Source organism: Coturnix japonica, chromosome 5 (genome assembly GCF_001577835.2).
Source record: "Coturnix japonica isolate 7356 chromosome 5, Coturnix japonica 2.1, whole genome shotgun sequence".
Lineage (NCBI taxonomy): Eukaryota > Metazoa > Chordata > Aves > Galliformes > Phasianidae > Coturnix > Coturnix japonica.
The window spans coordinates 35,431,146-35,444,494 of record NC_029520.1 but is presented as its reverse complement, the minus strand read 5'-3'; the positions used below and the strand labels follow the sequence as shown (position 1 = coordinate 35,444,494).

General features: G+C 41.1%; 1 protein-coding gene across 3 annotated transcripts; it reads right to left on the bottom strand.

The window, feature by feature from the left end:
- Positions 1–223: 223 nt before the first annotated feature.
- On the bottom strand, positions 224–12,928 carry CIPC (CLOCK interacting pacemaker). 3 transcript variants are annotated; one of them, XM_015865199.1, is made up of 4 exons: positions 12,833–12,928; positions 10,901–11,075; positions 9,916–10,085; positions 224–6,267 (listed from the first exon to the last, which is right to left on the bottom strand). In XM_015865199.1, exons 2-4 carry the CDS (start codon positions 10,965–10,967, stop codon positions 5,389–5,391), a joined length of 1,116 nt encoding a protein of 371 aa, XP_015720685.1. In that variant the 5' UTR covers positions 10,968–11,075; positions 12,833–12,928; the 3' UTR covers positions 224–5,388. The 3 variants fall into 3 exon arrangements, with proteins under 3 accessions (XP_015720685.1, XP_015720684.1, XP_015720686.1); XM_015865198.2 differs by having other exon boundaries at positions 12,630–12,894; XM_015865200.1 differs by lacking the exon at positions 12,833–12,928 and having other exon boundaries at positions 10,901–11,087.
- Between the last annotated feature and the right edge of the window lie 421 nt (positions 12,929–13,349).

The following is a 13,349-nucleotide window of genomic DNA, read 5'->3' as shown; positions in this document are numbered from 1 at the left end:
CACTCTCAGGGAATAAAAAGACCTCCATTGATGGCACTCCCCTTTGGATGTAAAGCAATACAGTTCAAGTCATTGTTCTGCCCAGTTCAAAGAGAAAACCTGAAACAGAATCTCCAGTACCTTACTTTGTGACAGCACCCCAAGCCATGACATTGCTGGGTGTTTTGGGAATGGCTGCCCAGTTCTTGCTATAAGTTTGACCTTTGAAGAAAAGACAACCACATTTTGAAAAAAAACATGTTTTATTGAAAATCTGCAATACAGATTTAGTTGATGAGCATTCACCTCCAAGAGAGGGACTAGATTTTTTTCACTCAAGTAATCCTTTTGGTAACAAACTATCCATACCCTTCACAATTCAGACCTTATGCATATCTGGCTGGCAGATTAAGCAAGTGTAGGAGTTCACCCCGCACAGACGGTGAGCATAATGTACAGTCATCACATAGAAGTAACAGTTAAGAAACTGAAAAATTCTTCCAAGTTTTTATGACAGATCTATGGCAATGGTCACACACTGCAATATATTTTTAGAGTCCTGCACAAGTCACTCTGTGTCAGGCTCCTCCCAGAAATCCTTTAATTCATATATACTGTTAAAGCTCACGTATCACTCTTTAGTAAGAAATCATAGTATCACTTCTGGATCTGCACTTTCCCACATGGAGAACATGGCCTAGTGGAAATAAGCAAAGCATGATTTGGAATCAAGGACTTGGCAGTTCAACAGCACTAGACCAAGCCATATACTTTTCAGCTATATACTTTATTTGATTCATATTTCAGTCTGTTTGTGTTAAGATTTAATAAAAAGGTCATGTTTTATAACAGGGCTCTTAGGCTACTGTATTCAAAGCTGACAATAAACTTGAAAGGTACAGAAAAGGTTTACATTCCAACTAGAGCAACAGAACTTCAAAAATATGTAGCAAGAGTAGTCAAAAAATAATGATGTTTATTTAACCTCAATAGAAAAACAGCCGTCTGTCTGAGCCACAAAGATACCCTGCTTGCTAATTGTCTGAAGCAACTAAGTCCCAGCAGACCATCTAGTTGACTTCTTAAGCTGTGCCAGGTGTCTTTAGCCTGACTTGTCTTGCCACTTTTAAAGTAAAAGAACCCTCTAAGTTCACTGTTACTTGCTTCCAATTAAAGAGGCTAATGTTTCTGCTCCACTGGACCACTTCCAGACCCCTGCCCAGAATCAACATCTTTCTGGTCCTAACACGGTCAACTGATTTTCCTCAAAAGAGCACCAGAGCTACACTGTTTTATTAAATTGCAGCCAAGAAAGGCAAGTCCTTATTGTTTAAAGCTTTACTAGAACATCTAGGAATAAAGGCAGCTAAGAGAAACTGAACAGAAAGATAGTTGACAATGTATCTGTCATTAGGGGCCTTCAAAATCCTTTCTCATAACCACAAACCTTGAAGCAAAATTTGTCAGTGATACAGTTCCTATGGGGCCTTACCTATCTTAGGAGTTCTGGAGTGATTTTTCTAGTTCAGCAAAAACTGTTTAAATCTGGACTGACATCCAGTAGATTTCTAACCAGCTGCTGGACATTATTCCCAGATTTATCAAATATATATTTATTCAAATCAACCATTTGAAATGCCCATCAGCAGTAAGTGTACACAGCTCATTCTTGGTGTTGTCGGGAAAAGACATACATGGTGCTGGAAGGACTATGAGAGAGTTCTAGCAGCTAGAGGTTCTCTAAATCAAAGTGTTCTGCGAGGCCAGTTTCTCCATTCCCTTTACTCCAACAGAGCAGCAGAAATAGGATGGAGATAAAACAGTAAAAAAATAAATTCTTTACTGTAAGGTTGGTCAAACAGTGGAACAGGTTCTCCACAGAAAATCTCTACGATGGGGCTGATGCACCATGCTTGGAATACTAAAAAAGATATTTGGATAACACCCTCATCAACATGCTTTAGCTTTCACTTAGCCCTCAAGCAGTTAGGCAGTTTGACTCTACGACCTCTGAAGGTCCCTTCAGAGTAATAACACAGAATTGCTTAAGAAGTCATTGGTGTACTCATTCATCATAAACAGCTAGAATTCACCTTTTTTCTTACCTCCTTTCATCTCTAGAAAAAGCCTAAATCCACCATCGTGTTTTCTAGGATAACAATCACTTCCTATTAACGCATTCCGAACTTCCTATTTATGTTGCCGAGTGCTTCCTCTCTATTCCCCTCTATAATTGATAGATAGAATAAGAATGCTAAGAAAAATCGAAAAGATATCCTATGCACTTTCCCACACCTCTAAGCCTATTAAAGGTATCAGATCAATGGAACTGCCTCCTACTCCTTCCTCTCAGAAGCTCTTATCTTCTGGGATTCTTACACAAATGGCATGAGGTCCCACCATATCCATCCACCCAACAATTGTCATTTAATGCACATATCACATGTAGTTCTAGAAGAGCTAGTTACGTCCTGCATTATTACATTGTATTATGCTGCCTTTCTGCCTTCTGGTTTCTCTGGTTGAATTTTGATACTGCTGTGCTGCAGGTTGGGAGATATCCTATTATGCACAATTATATTGAAAATACAACACAGTCTTCAAAAATTTCTCTCTTAATATATTGCCATGTACTGCTACAGGAGTAGCAGTTCAGCAGGAGGGCAGGATATTATGAAATGCATTGCTATTCGTTTGTTACAGATCATAAAGGGCATAATGGGGAATCCTGCCACAAAACTTACCTCTAGGCTTCTGGCTAGGGAAAAACGTGACTTCCCTTTCTCCTCCGCATGAGATATCCACGGCATTTCTTTTCATCAATTGTTCCCCTAAAAAGGGGGAAACTTCTTGCTAGAGGGAAATCCCTTGCACCTTTTCTACCAGGTGTATTTTAGGAAGTCTACAACAGCATTCTCCACAGCCTTCTCTAATCTTGATTCCCAAAGGCGTCAGAAAATGAAGGGGTGTAACCACAAACTAGCAAGAGTTCTATTATAATTTCAAGTACCCTTTTTAAGAATCTGAAGTGAAGTGATCAGAGCATCAAAATACCCAGTGATCTACATGGCACAATTTTTGGAAAGCATTTTAAAGTGGAAATGAACACACTATAAGCAATCTATATTTCTTAGCCTTCATAGGGAGACACTCTTAGTTCTTTTACATAGACTGCCTCTGGTAAAAAACATACAAACCCTTTTTATTGAAGGGACTGACACAAGTGTCCAGATAAACTGACATCTGTAGAATAGCTTTTGCAACTGACTACTGCAGATGTCTGCTAATAACACTGAATAAGATGTTAGGCCTTAACTACATTTCATGTCAAGCAGGTTAGGGATGAGATACATTTATGTGGAAGAAAATAATTTTAATTTCAAATTCAAGCAGATAAAACTTATAGTAAGATTTTCCAAGTTGACATCTTTTTATATAGTTATTTTTAAGTACACACATTTACTAAATTTCCCTCAAAAAGGAGGGAAGGGAGATGGTAGGACTTGTTTTACCGTGAGCCAATATGCCCCTTTTCCTCTCACTTCTCTCCTTTTTTTCCATTCTTAGCAATTGATCTCACAGATTCACAGAATTGTAAGGGCTGGAAGTGACCTCTAAGGATCATCTAGTCCAACTCCCTGCCAAAGTAGGCTAACTAGACCAGGTTACACAGGTAGGCATCCATGTGGGTCTTAACTCCAGAGAAGGTGTCTTCACATCTCTCTGAGCAGCCCATTCCAGTGCTCTGTCACTGTTACCATGAAGAAATCTCTATGCACATTTGAGCAAAACTTCCTATGCTTCAGTTTGTGGCCATTCCCCCTTGTCCTGTTACCACTGCTGAAAAGAGTCTGGCCTCATCCCTCTGCCTTCTGCACCTTAGATGTTCATGAACACTGATCAAATCCCCTCTCAGTCTTCTTTTTTCAAGGCTGAACAGGAATAGGTCGCTCAGCGTTTCCTCAAAAGAGGGGTGCTCCAGGCCCTTTATCATCTTTGTGGCCCTCTACTGGACTCTTTCCAGAAGATCCCTGTCTTTTCTGTACTGGGGAGCCCAGAACTGGACACAGTACTCCAGGTGAGGACTCACCAGGGCAGAGTAGAGGGGGAAGATCATCACCCTTGACCTGCTGGCCATGCTCTTTTTAAGGCATCTGAGAATGCCATTGGCATTCTTGGCCACCAGGGCACACTGATGGCTCATGGACAACCAGCTGTACAGCAGGACACCCAGGTCCCTCTCTGCAGATCTCCTTTCCAGCAGGTCACCCTCAACCTGTACTGGTACATGCAGTTATTCCTCCCTAGGTGCAAGATTCATCACTTGCTCTTGTTAAACCTAACCTGGTTCCTCTCTGCCAAACTCTTCAGCCTGTTCAGGTCTCGCTGGCACAACCTTCTGGTGTATCAGCCATTCCTCCTAGCTTCGTATCGTCAGCAAACTTGCAGAGCGTGGACGTTATCCCCTCATCAGCATCACTGATGAAGATATTGAACAAGATCGGAACAATTTCACAGAAAAAAAAAAAAAAAAAAGGAGGAGTTCAGCCTTACAAACAAAAGATTTACACATAAAATAACCTTTAACTAGTCTTGCCAAATTAACCCTGGTAAACAAGTATCTTCCTTGCATTATGTTAAAAAACACCTCTGCATTCTACCAAGAAAATCCAAAGCCACTTTCCCTGTACACTTTTTAGTCACTAATGGGTAGTGCAAATAAATACAGCTTTGAAACAAATACTTGCAGTGCAAGCCTTGCAATTCTCATTCACTCATCTTTACAGATCACAATCCAACGTATGCTCATCAAAAATCAAGTCACTGGGCTCCTAAGACTCATCACTTTGGTCAAAGATTGCAATAAATACAGAATGCTGCTTCACCACAAGCAGATCTCCACTAATTCAGAACAAGTGTAACCCCAAAAGCAAGACTTCTGTCAACAGTCAGCAGTCTCATATCACCCCACCAAGCTAAGCTTCTTCTCCTCACACCTACTCTCTTTATCATCTACTTGCAACTGGTGATAGCCCAATACTGAGGACTGTTTTGCTATGCCACTCTCAGAACTGACTATCTGAAGATGGAAATAGGAAGAAACTTGCTTGCATAATTCTGCAAATGACTGTCTTCTCACAGCAAGAATGGGAACATGCCAGCAGAGCACATCCAAGCTTCTGAAGTTCAAGAAAGTATAGAGTTAGTATGAAGTTCAAGGTCACACTGGAGTAGTGAGTATTCATCTTGTCAAGATCCCACTGTGCTGCCCCAGTCCCATGACTGGCTGTAAAGACAAGTTGTAAATGTCATGCCATCTTACACATCTTGGACTCAGTACGTTCAAATAAAAGCTTGACAAAGGAAATAGGAGGCACAGGAATAATTTAACAGCTATGTACCATTTTACTACATGTTTGGATAAGTGGAATCTTCAAGGTTGCTATTAGCTTTATCTGAACCTGTTAAAGATGCTTCTAGCTCTGCCCATGACTGTGGAGCATTGTTCTTTATTGCCTCTATGAAAAGTTGTGTTTGGTGCTTCAGCCTGTCCAGCTCAGCTTGAGTCACCTGGTTCTGATGAATGAGCTCCTTGGTTTTTAAAGTGATCTCCAGCAATCCTGACCTACGTAGCACAACGAGTGTATTCTGAAAACGTCTGCACTTACTTTGCTGTTGCAAAAGCAGCTCAGGGGTAGTGCAAGTCTCTTCTGGTATCAATGGCAGGCTCCACACCGCAGACTGCATTGTAGTTTGTGCTTCACTCTCATTCTCATGAGGAGTGCACTTTGCCGTCTGTAGAGTTCCAAAAGGCAACAGAGAAGCCAAGCCTGGAACTTTTGGAGTGTCAGCAGAAACACAGTGGAAACCAGGAAGAGTTGATAATTTTCCAGTTGTCATCAAACTTGAAGAACTTTGCTGGTTAGAATCCTGAGGAGCCTTAAAGCTTACTGGTAGGTGGGAAAAAGGACTAGTAGACAAACCTGTGCTCCTTGATACAGGAGAAGTATCCATTTTAGATGCTTCTGTGCAGAGTCGTTTACGGCAACTGGTTTCCTGACGTTCCTCTAGATCGAAGGAGTGATCTCTTTTGCAGGGCTGTGGTGCTATTTTGGGGTAAGAGTTCAGGATGGGCAAGTAGTTAGTGGAATCGTTTCTCTTTTTCCCAGCAGGGTGAGGGTTAATGGGAGGTGGGATTGATGGGTGAAGAAATACCAGCTGTGGCTGAGCTGGAATCACTTCAAAGGATGGCTGGACAGTCCAAGACTGGAGCTGGGACGAACTCCCCTGAGAAGCATAAATGGGGAAAAACACAATTCTTACAGCAGTGCTATTGATAATGATTAAAAAAATCTTAAGCAAAACAGGTGGATTACATCATTTCTTCATAACTGATGCATGCTACACAATATAACATATTGTGAACAGCTTATTATCAAACTCATTGTTCTCTTCTCTGACAACAGAACCACACACTAGAATCAAAGCTGAAAACCACATATAGAGAATACATTTTAAAACAATTCAATTTATACACACCTTCCCTAATAAGAATTACAGTGCATGCATGTAAAATTACACATGTAATTTTACATGTAAAATGCATGTAAAATTACACATCATACAGTGCTAGTGTAAAATTATTACTGCACTTGAGGCTAAACATATACAGTACATATATAAACATATATAAACATATACAGAAAACTTGAAAAACATACTTGAAAAACTCTGATTATGAAATATTCCGGAAGAGTCAAAGACAGCACAGACATTTCAGGAGCAATTCAGACTCCCACTCTGTTGTAATGCAGCAACTCTAATCCTGTCATTTCTATTCTTATAGCAAGCTTTTGAAATGGTTATTTAACACAGACATTATTTAACATAGCTGCTCAGTAAGTCTTGCAATCATAAGTACAATGTATGGCTGCAATAAATTTAAAACCATGAAGTTGGAAAAGAAGAAAAAATAATGACTATCAATCAAGTCAAGGAAAACTGCCTGTTCTAAGCCCCAGAGCGTTTATTTTCACATCTTTGATGAAATTCTGTGTACTGATATGCCTTAAAAGCATTATATTTCAAGAAAAGCATTCAAGTTTTTACATCTTTCCACAAGTCGCATTCTGTGGACTTTCTGTCCACATTCTGTGGAATTTCTACAAGACATCACCTCTTCTTTCACAAATACACTAAGAAGGAACTTCATGAGATCTCCTGTTCAGAAAGCACACCTGATTTCTCTTGACATATCAAATGGTCTAGTAAAAAGTAGTATTTCTTTCAGGCAAAAAACAAAAGCCAAAAAAACCTTCACTTCTTCTAATACAACGTACTCTCAGCTGTTTTTTCAATTTCTATGGTCAGCTATTTGGAATGTTACTGCAGGCCTGCTGAGGGGGCACTGGTTTTAGTAGCACTACAGGATTTCATCCTTTTTTGTGCCACTCTGACTCATCTGAAATCCAACCTCTTCTCTCCAGTCTCAGAACACTTAAACAGGCAAATGCTAACATGTTTTGCTTAAGTCCACTCCTGTCAGCAGAGGACTTGACAAAGGTGGGCATCATCCACTGATTCAGATATTGAGACTCAGCAATGAGATTCAGTTACAAACTCTGACACTGAGTTCAGTGGGCAAGATGCCCTGTAGTAGGTGACATTATTTCCCTATTTCACAGACAAAATAACACATTCAAAAGAAAGGTACACAGAGAAATTAAGAGTGGGGAAGTATATAAATACCAAGGCAATATAAACATTAGACAGAACATGAAACCTTAAGGAGCAAGGCTTTGGAATCAGAAATTGCAATTTACTGTATGCTTGTACAGTACCTAGCACACTGGAGCCCCAAATTCATTGAGGCCTAAAGAACTGTGATAATAGTCTACCATGCTCTTGTTTTTATCCCCTACTCACATCTCCACTATTCACTCCCTTGACATTTCCACTCAGATTGTGTTCTGCTCTTATTCTCATACCCTAAAAATCTCATTTTTATTAGAGAAGGAGACATTTAATTTTACACATTCCGCAGTCAATTTTTAATGAAAGATAACCTTCTGCAGATACCAGTGTTACCTAAAAAGCCTTCCCACTCATTATGAACTTCTACAAACTTTACCTCAGCACTACTGTATTCCGGAGAATTAATTCCTGCTTTGGTTTTTTTAGTAACATTGTTAGCTGTTTATACTCTGAAACGAGGACAGCAGGTAAACATCACTAAGCAGGAACACAGAGGTTCTAAGACAGAGGGTTGATGCTGACTGAGACTGAAACAGATAAACTGTGGTAACTGGGAACGCTGCATTTTTTTTATGGTTTGTTTTGGTCCAGGGAGCCTAACTGAGAACTGTGATGAAAAGAGCACATTAATAAGATGTCCAGCATGACTACCCTGAGGTAACCAGACCCTGTGGAAGAGCTAGAAAGACACTCCATCATTCTGACCTTGCTGGATGCTTTTACTTATTTAAATGAACAATTTTCAATTTAACATGAATGTCCTTAGCCATAAATAATTAGATTTAAATGTTATGAACAGCTCAAGTTAACAGAGTCTGGTAATTTCATCTACGTCTTCCTCCTTGCTTTTGTTTTCCTTTTGCTATACTATCAACATTCAAGTTATGTGTATTACATGGCTACTTATCCTACCTATTTGTAACAAAATCTAGAGTCTAACATGCTTAATTTTTGAGCCTCAGACCAACAGCTCCCAGCTTGACTCTTCCCTGCTACTAGAAAACCTGGACATTTGTTTGTGTTTTGCATCACGTGCGTTTTGTCCGCACATCTAAGAACATGGCTATAAAAAAAGATATGTATATATGCTTCTTGTCAAGATAAAGCACAATGCTCAGATGAGAACCACATCCCCCTACTAATACATAACCTGCCAAATTATTGGAACAGGTTACCCAGGAAACTGTTGGAGTTATTGTCCCCAGAGGTGTTTCAGAAAGATGCAAATGTGGCACTTAGGGACACAGTTTAGTGGGCACGGTGGTGATGGATGGACAGCTGGACTAGAAGGTCTTGGAGATCTTTTCCAACCTTAACGATTCTATGAAGTATTAGCAAAAGCCCACCCCTATGCTAGCTCTGACACACTGTATTTAACAGATATTGCTCCTATTCAAAACAGATTCAGTATAAAAGAATCAAGTTCTACATTCTTTTTTCTTCACTCTCACTGTATGCTCGTAAATATTCTAATAATAAGAAAGGCTGAAGTACTTATGCCTTGTTTAAGAACACAAGCAGAAGAAGCCTAACAGCATAGCAATACTTCAAACTTCTAGCTCTTGCACCTTCTGTCACAATACAGAATTTTTCAGTGTCACACAGAAGTGCTAGAGGAATAACACATAATATGATATTGGAAGACACAAACATGGAATATAATTGTTGAAATGTGAGACATGTTATGTAATTAAGAAAAAAGCTGCTCAAATAAATATAGTGAAACTAATTTTAGATTCAGATTTAATCTGTTCATTTATAATTTTCTAGATGAAACACACATTGCATATAAAGCACTTCTAGAATCTAAGAAGTGGAAAGCAAAAGCAATCATCCTACTCCTCTGTCTAAATTGAACAAAAAAGAAATTATCAGCATTTGAATGGAAAAATACTTATTTAGGTTTGATCTTTGGTGTCATTTGAGTAACATTATAAAGATCTATTTTTGTAGATCCCTTTGAGACAAAGAGCAGATGCGACACAGCTTCTGTATTTCATTGTTTTCCCCCTAGTGGTTTTAGATGTCCCTCAAAAGAAGGGATTGTTACTAACAAAACTTTACGAATTACTGCTTACTTTCTGGACTGCAACAACTTCATACAATCCGTTTTGAAAGGAAAATGTATATATTAAAAAAAAAAAAATTGCAGTATTTTCCAATATATTATTTTTTCCTTACCTGCTTTACTAGAACATTTTTCATTACAACCATAGGAGAAAGTGCAGGAAAAGAGCTGCTCGTGGTCACGGGGCATGGCCAAGGCCCATCTTCTGCATTCCAACACAATGCATTCAGGACATCCTCAGAGTCAGTATGCTCCATAGCACTTAGGCACTCTGAACTGCCATCTGCCAAATGTAGAATTCAGCTGTTAATTGTTTCACATGGAGAACGCTCGTTGTTTCCTTCCTGTTCTACCATTCTGTTCCCTTCTAATCAAGTCATAGTGGATAATAGTTTAATTCTAGAATACCAATCAAATTAGATCTTTTGTGACAGCTATCATGACCTCGTTTTATATTTGTTTGTCTGTATTTAGTTTCCAAGGGATGACAGGCTACCACAGAGTCAGCTCTGAAGACTGTTACACAAAAGAACTACCAGATTCAGGTCCCTGCTGCAGTCTTGTGCATTTTTAAATCTTCCATCTACAAACCAGGTATGCACAGTAGCTCCCATAAAAACAATGGTAACTTTAAAGGCAAACTTTATATGGTGTTGTTGATTATTAAAACAGAACATCCTGTCTAAATTTTGCTGCTGTCACAAGAATTACTGTTTTATCAGGCTCTAATGACAATCCAGTCAAACTGCAAGGCATTACATGACATACATGTCCAATAGTTCATCGTTCGCTGCAAAGAACAATCTTCCCATTCCCATTTCTAGACTGTGAAGAATAAAGGATTTCTCCATTCAGTTCTTTGGTAGGCACATTTCTATGTTCCCATGCCACTAAAATTCACATGGATAAGCTACAGAACACTCCACTCCAAAAATTTTCATTCTAGGATAACTTTTCAACGTGCCTTAGATATAAAGACCCTACCATGTAACAACCAGACAAACTGCAAAGGGCTGGAGTCGGCTTTATGTAACATCACCAGCAGTCTGAAAACAGGAAGAAGAAAAAACATGAAAGTAGCACAGTCTTTTTGTAAACCTGAGTATCCGGAGTCCTTGTCGGATTCAGTTGCTGCCATGCTGAAGTGATGGTTCAAGCTCTTCATTTCCTTCAGTTTGCCCAATATATTCTTAAGGGTGTCAATACACGTCTATTCTGTCTCCATGCTTCCACAGTGCTGGTGGCTGTCTTCAACACCTTTTCCATTGAGGAACTGCAAAAACCATTAAGAAAAGAACAGAGACTTCTTTTGAGTCTAACAAAACATCTAAAAGTGTGAGTCAAAAGCGGCTATGCGTGTCCTCACAGAAATCTTGTTATCAAAGAGCACAGGTCTGCCAGAATTACTGTATGACCTGAAGTAGAATCATTCCATACTTAAAACCACTGGTACATGGTAGATTCATTTTGAGAGCACAGAACATATTTCTAACTTTGCTAAGAATTCTGATAGATGAGGCAATAACACATTACTGTACTAGTAAATACCATCATAGAATCATTAAGGCTGGAAAAAGTCACTAAAACTGCCTAGTCCCTATCTAGTTCCACCATCCTGATATCAGCACCATGCCCACCAAGCCACATCCCTATAGATGAATGTAATTTCTTGAACTGGCAAAAGAGCCCAGCTCTACTGGATGGCTCTGAAGATCAGCACCATGGTTAACCAAGATAAAAAGCAGACATATAGCATACAGTTGTTATCTGTAATTAAATCGAGGCTCCTCCGAGTGAAATGGAAGTCGCTTATCTCTTTCAACACTGCCAGTAAATTAATTGGAGACTTTCAGAAGCAGCTCAAATGACTCAAAGAATGAAATGAAAACAGACAACGAACATATCAGAGCCACTTCTCTACCTACAAAGGCAAAACAAGCTAAAAGCTATTCATAAGGTTGTGTTTTTTTTCCCCCCAAGAATTAAAGTTTCTCAGGCTACATCTGTCTCCCAAACAGCTGTTCTAGAAGCTGGACTGCAAATAAATCAGCCATGCTTGGTGAAGCCCACACAACAAATTTAGCTGAAACTGTGCATTAAATAACAGTGCTGAGATAGTAGAGTGGTTGCCTGCACAGGTAGGAAAAATGCTCAACAGAAGAAAACTTTGTCAGACTTTTGTCTCTGCCTCTTTTCTACTTCTGCCTTCAGTCACACCCACTGACCGGCTGTCAGAACTATGGAACAGCAACCTAGGTGCTACCCCTGCTCTGTGTCTCACTCCTAGAATCATCTGGTAGGTCTTATTGAGGAATCACAGTCAGGAAATCCAGTAATTACTGGTGTTTTAAATTAGTTATCAGTATACAAATTGCAATCTCTACGAATGTTAACTGGATTAAAAGCTATGAATACAACCCTGCTTCACTGTCTCTGTCACTTAACAGAACAGCACAACTGAATGTTCATGGCACAGACAAATCTTAAATGAAGGAACTGAATCCAAGCTTCTGTTACTCATCCTTCTCCAAAGCAGACATTAGTTAAGAAAGCATTGTGTATAGATGCTAGTCTCCAGAAATCAGAACTGGACACAAAAGGAGAGCCAGAAACATGAGAAACACAAGCAGCCCTTCTGTCAGCCAGGCCCCCTGAGCTGGAAGGGACCCACAAGGCTCACACAGCCCAGCTCCAGGCTGCTCACAACACGACCCAAAATCCAAACCCTGCACTGACAGCGCCGCCCCAACACTCCAACTCCAGGCGCCCGTAGCCGTGTCCATTACACGGAGCCCACCCCACACCCGACCACTCTCCGGGGCAGAACCTTTTTCTGGTATCCAATCCCTGTCCCCCCGCTAGACGCAGCTCCAGGCCGTTCCCTCAGGTCCCGCCGGCTCCCGGGGCTCCTCGCCCCGCCGTGCTCTCCCTGCCGCCTGCCTCCCGCGGGCAGGGCCAGGCGGGGCCGTTTGTAGCCGAGATGGGGCCGCCCCGAGCACAGCGCTGACACCGGGCCGTAACCGCGCTCACCTGGCTGCCCGCAGCCCCGGCGCCACCCGCTCCGCGCATGCGCGGTACCACCACCTCGAAACACGACGCTCCCCGCCGGCACAGCTGGGCCCGCCCCGGAAAGGGAAAGTGACCCGGCCTCTCGGTGCGCATGCGCACGGCCGGCTGATTGCGCCCCCTGCCGGTGGGGCGGGTGCAGTGCGCATGCTCGGCCTTTTGGGCGGGAAAAGCGGCGGGTGCTTCGTGGTGTGACTGAGGAGTGACGGTCACGGGCCGTCAAGCAGAGGTTGGGGTGTGGGGGGTAAGGAGCTGTAGGTGAGCAGTTGTGAGTAAACATGCGGCTTGCCAGGGAAAAAAACACACCTTGCTGCTATGAGGGAAATGCTGGAGAAGAAAATCTTCACTAAATAAAGCATGAGTACTTTTGCTTCACACAGCAGGTGTGCGAGTAGGAGAAGCTGCCTGGCCTGGGTGCTTGAGGTGGTCAGGCAGGAATCTGGAGTGCTGCTGAAGTTCCCAAGTGCTGTGAACAGTATAA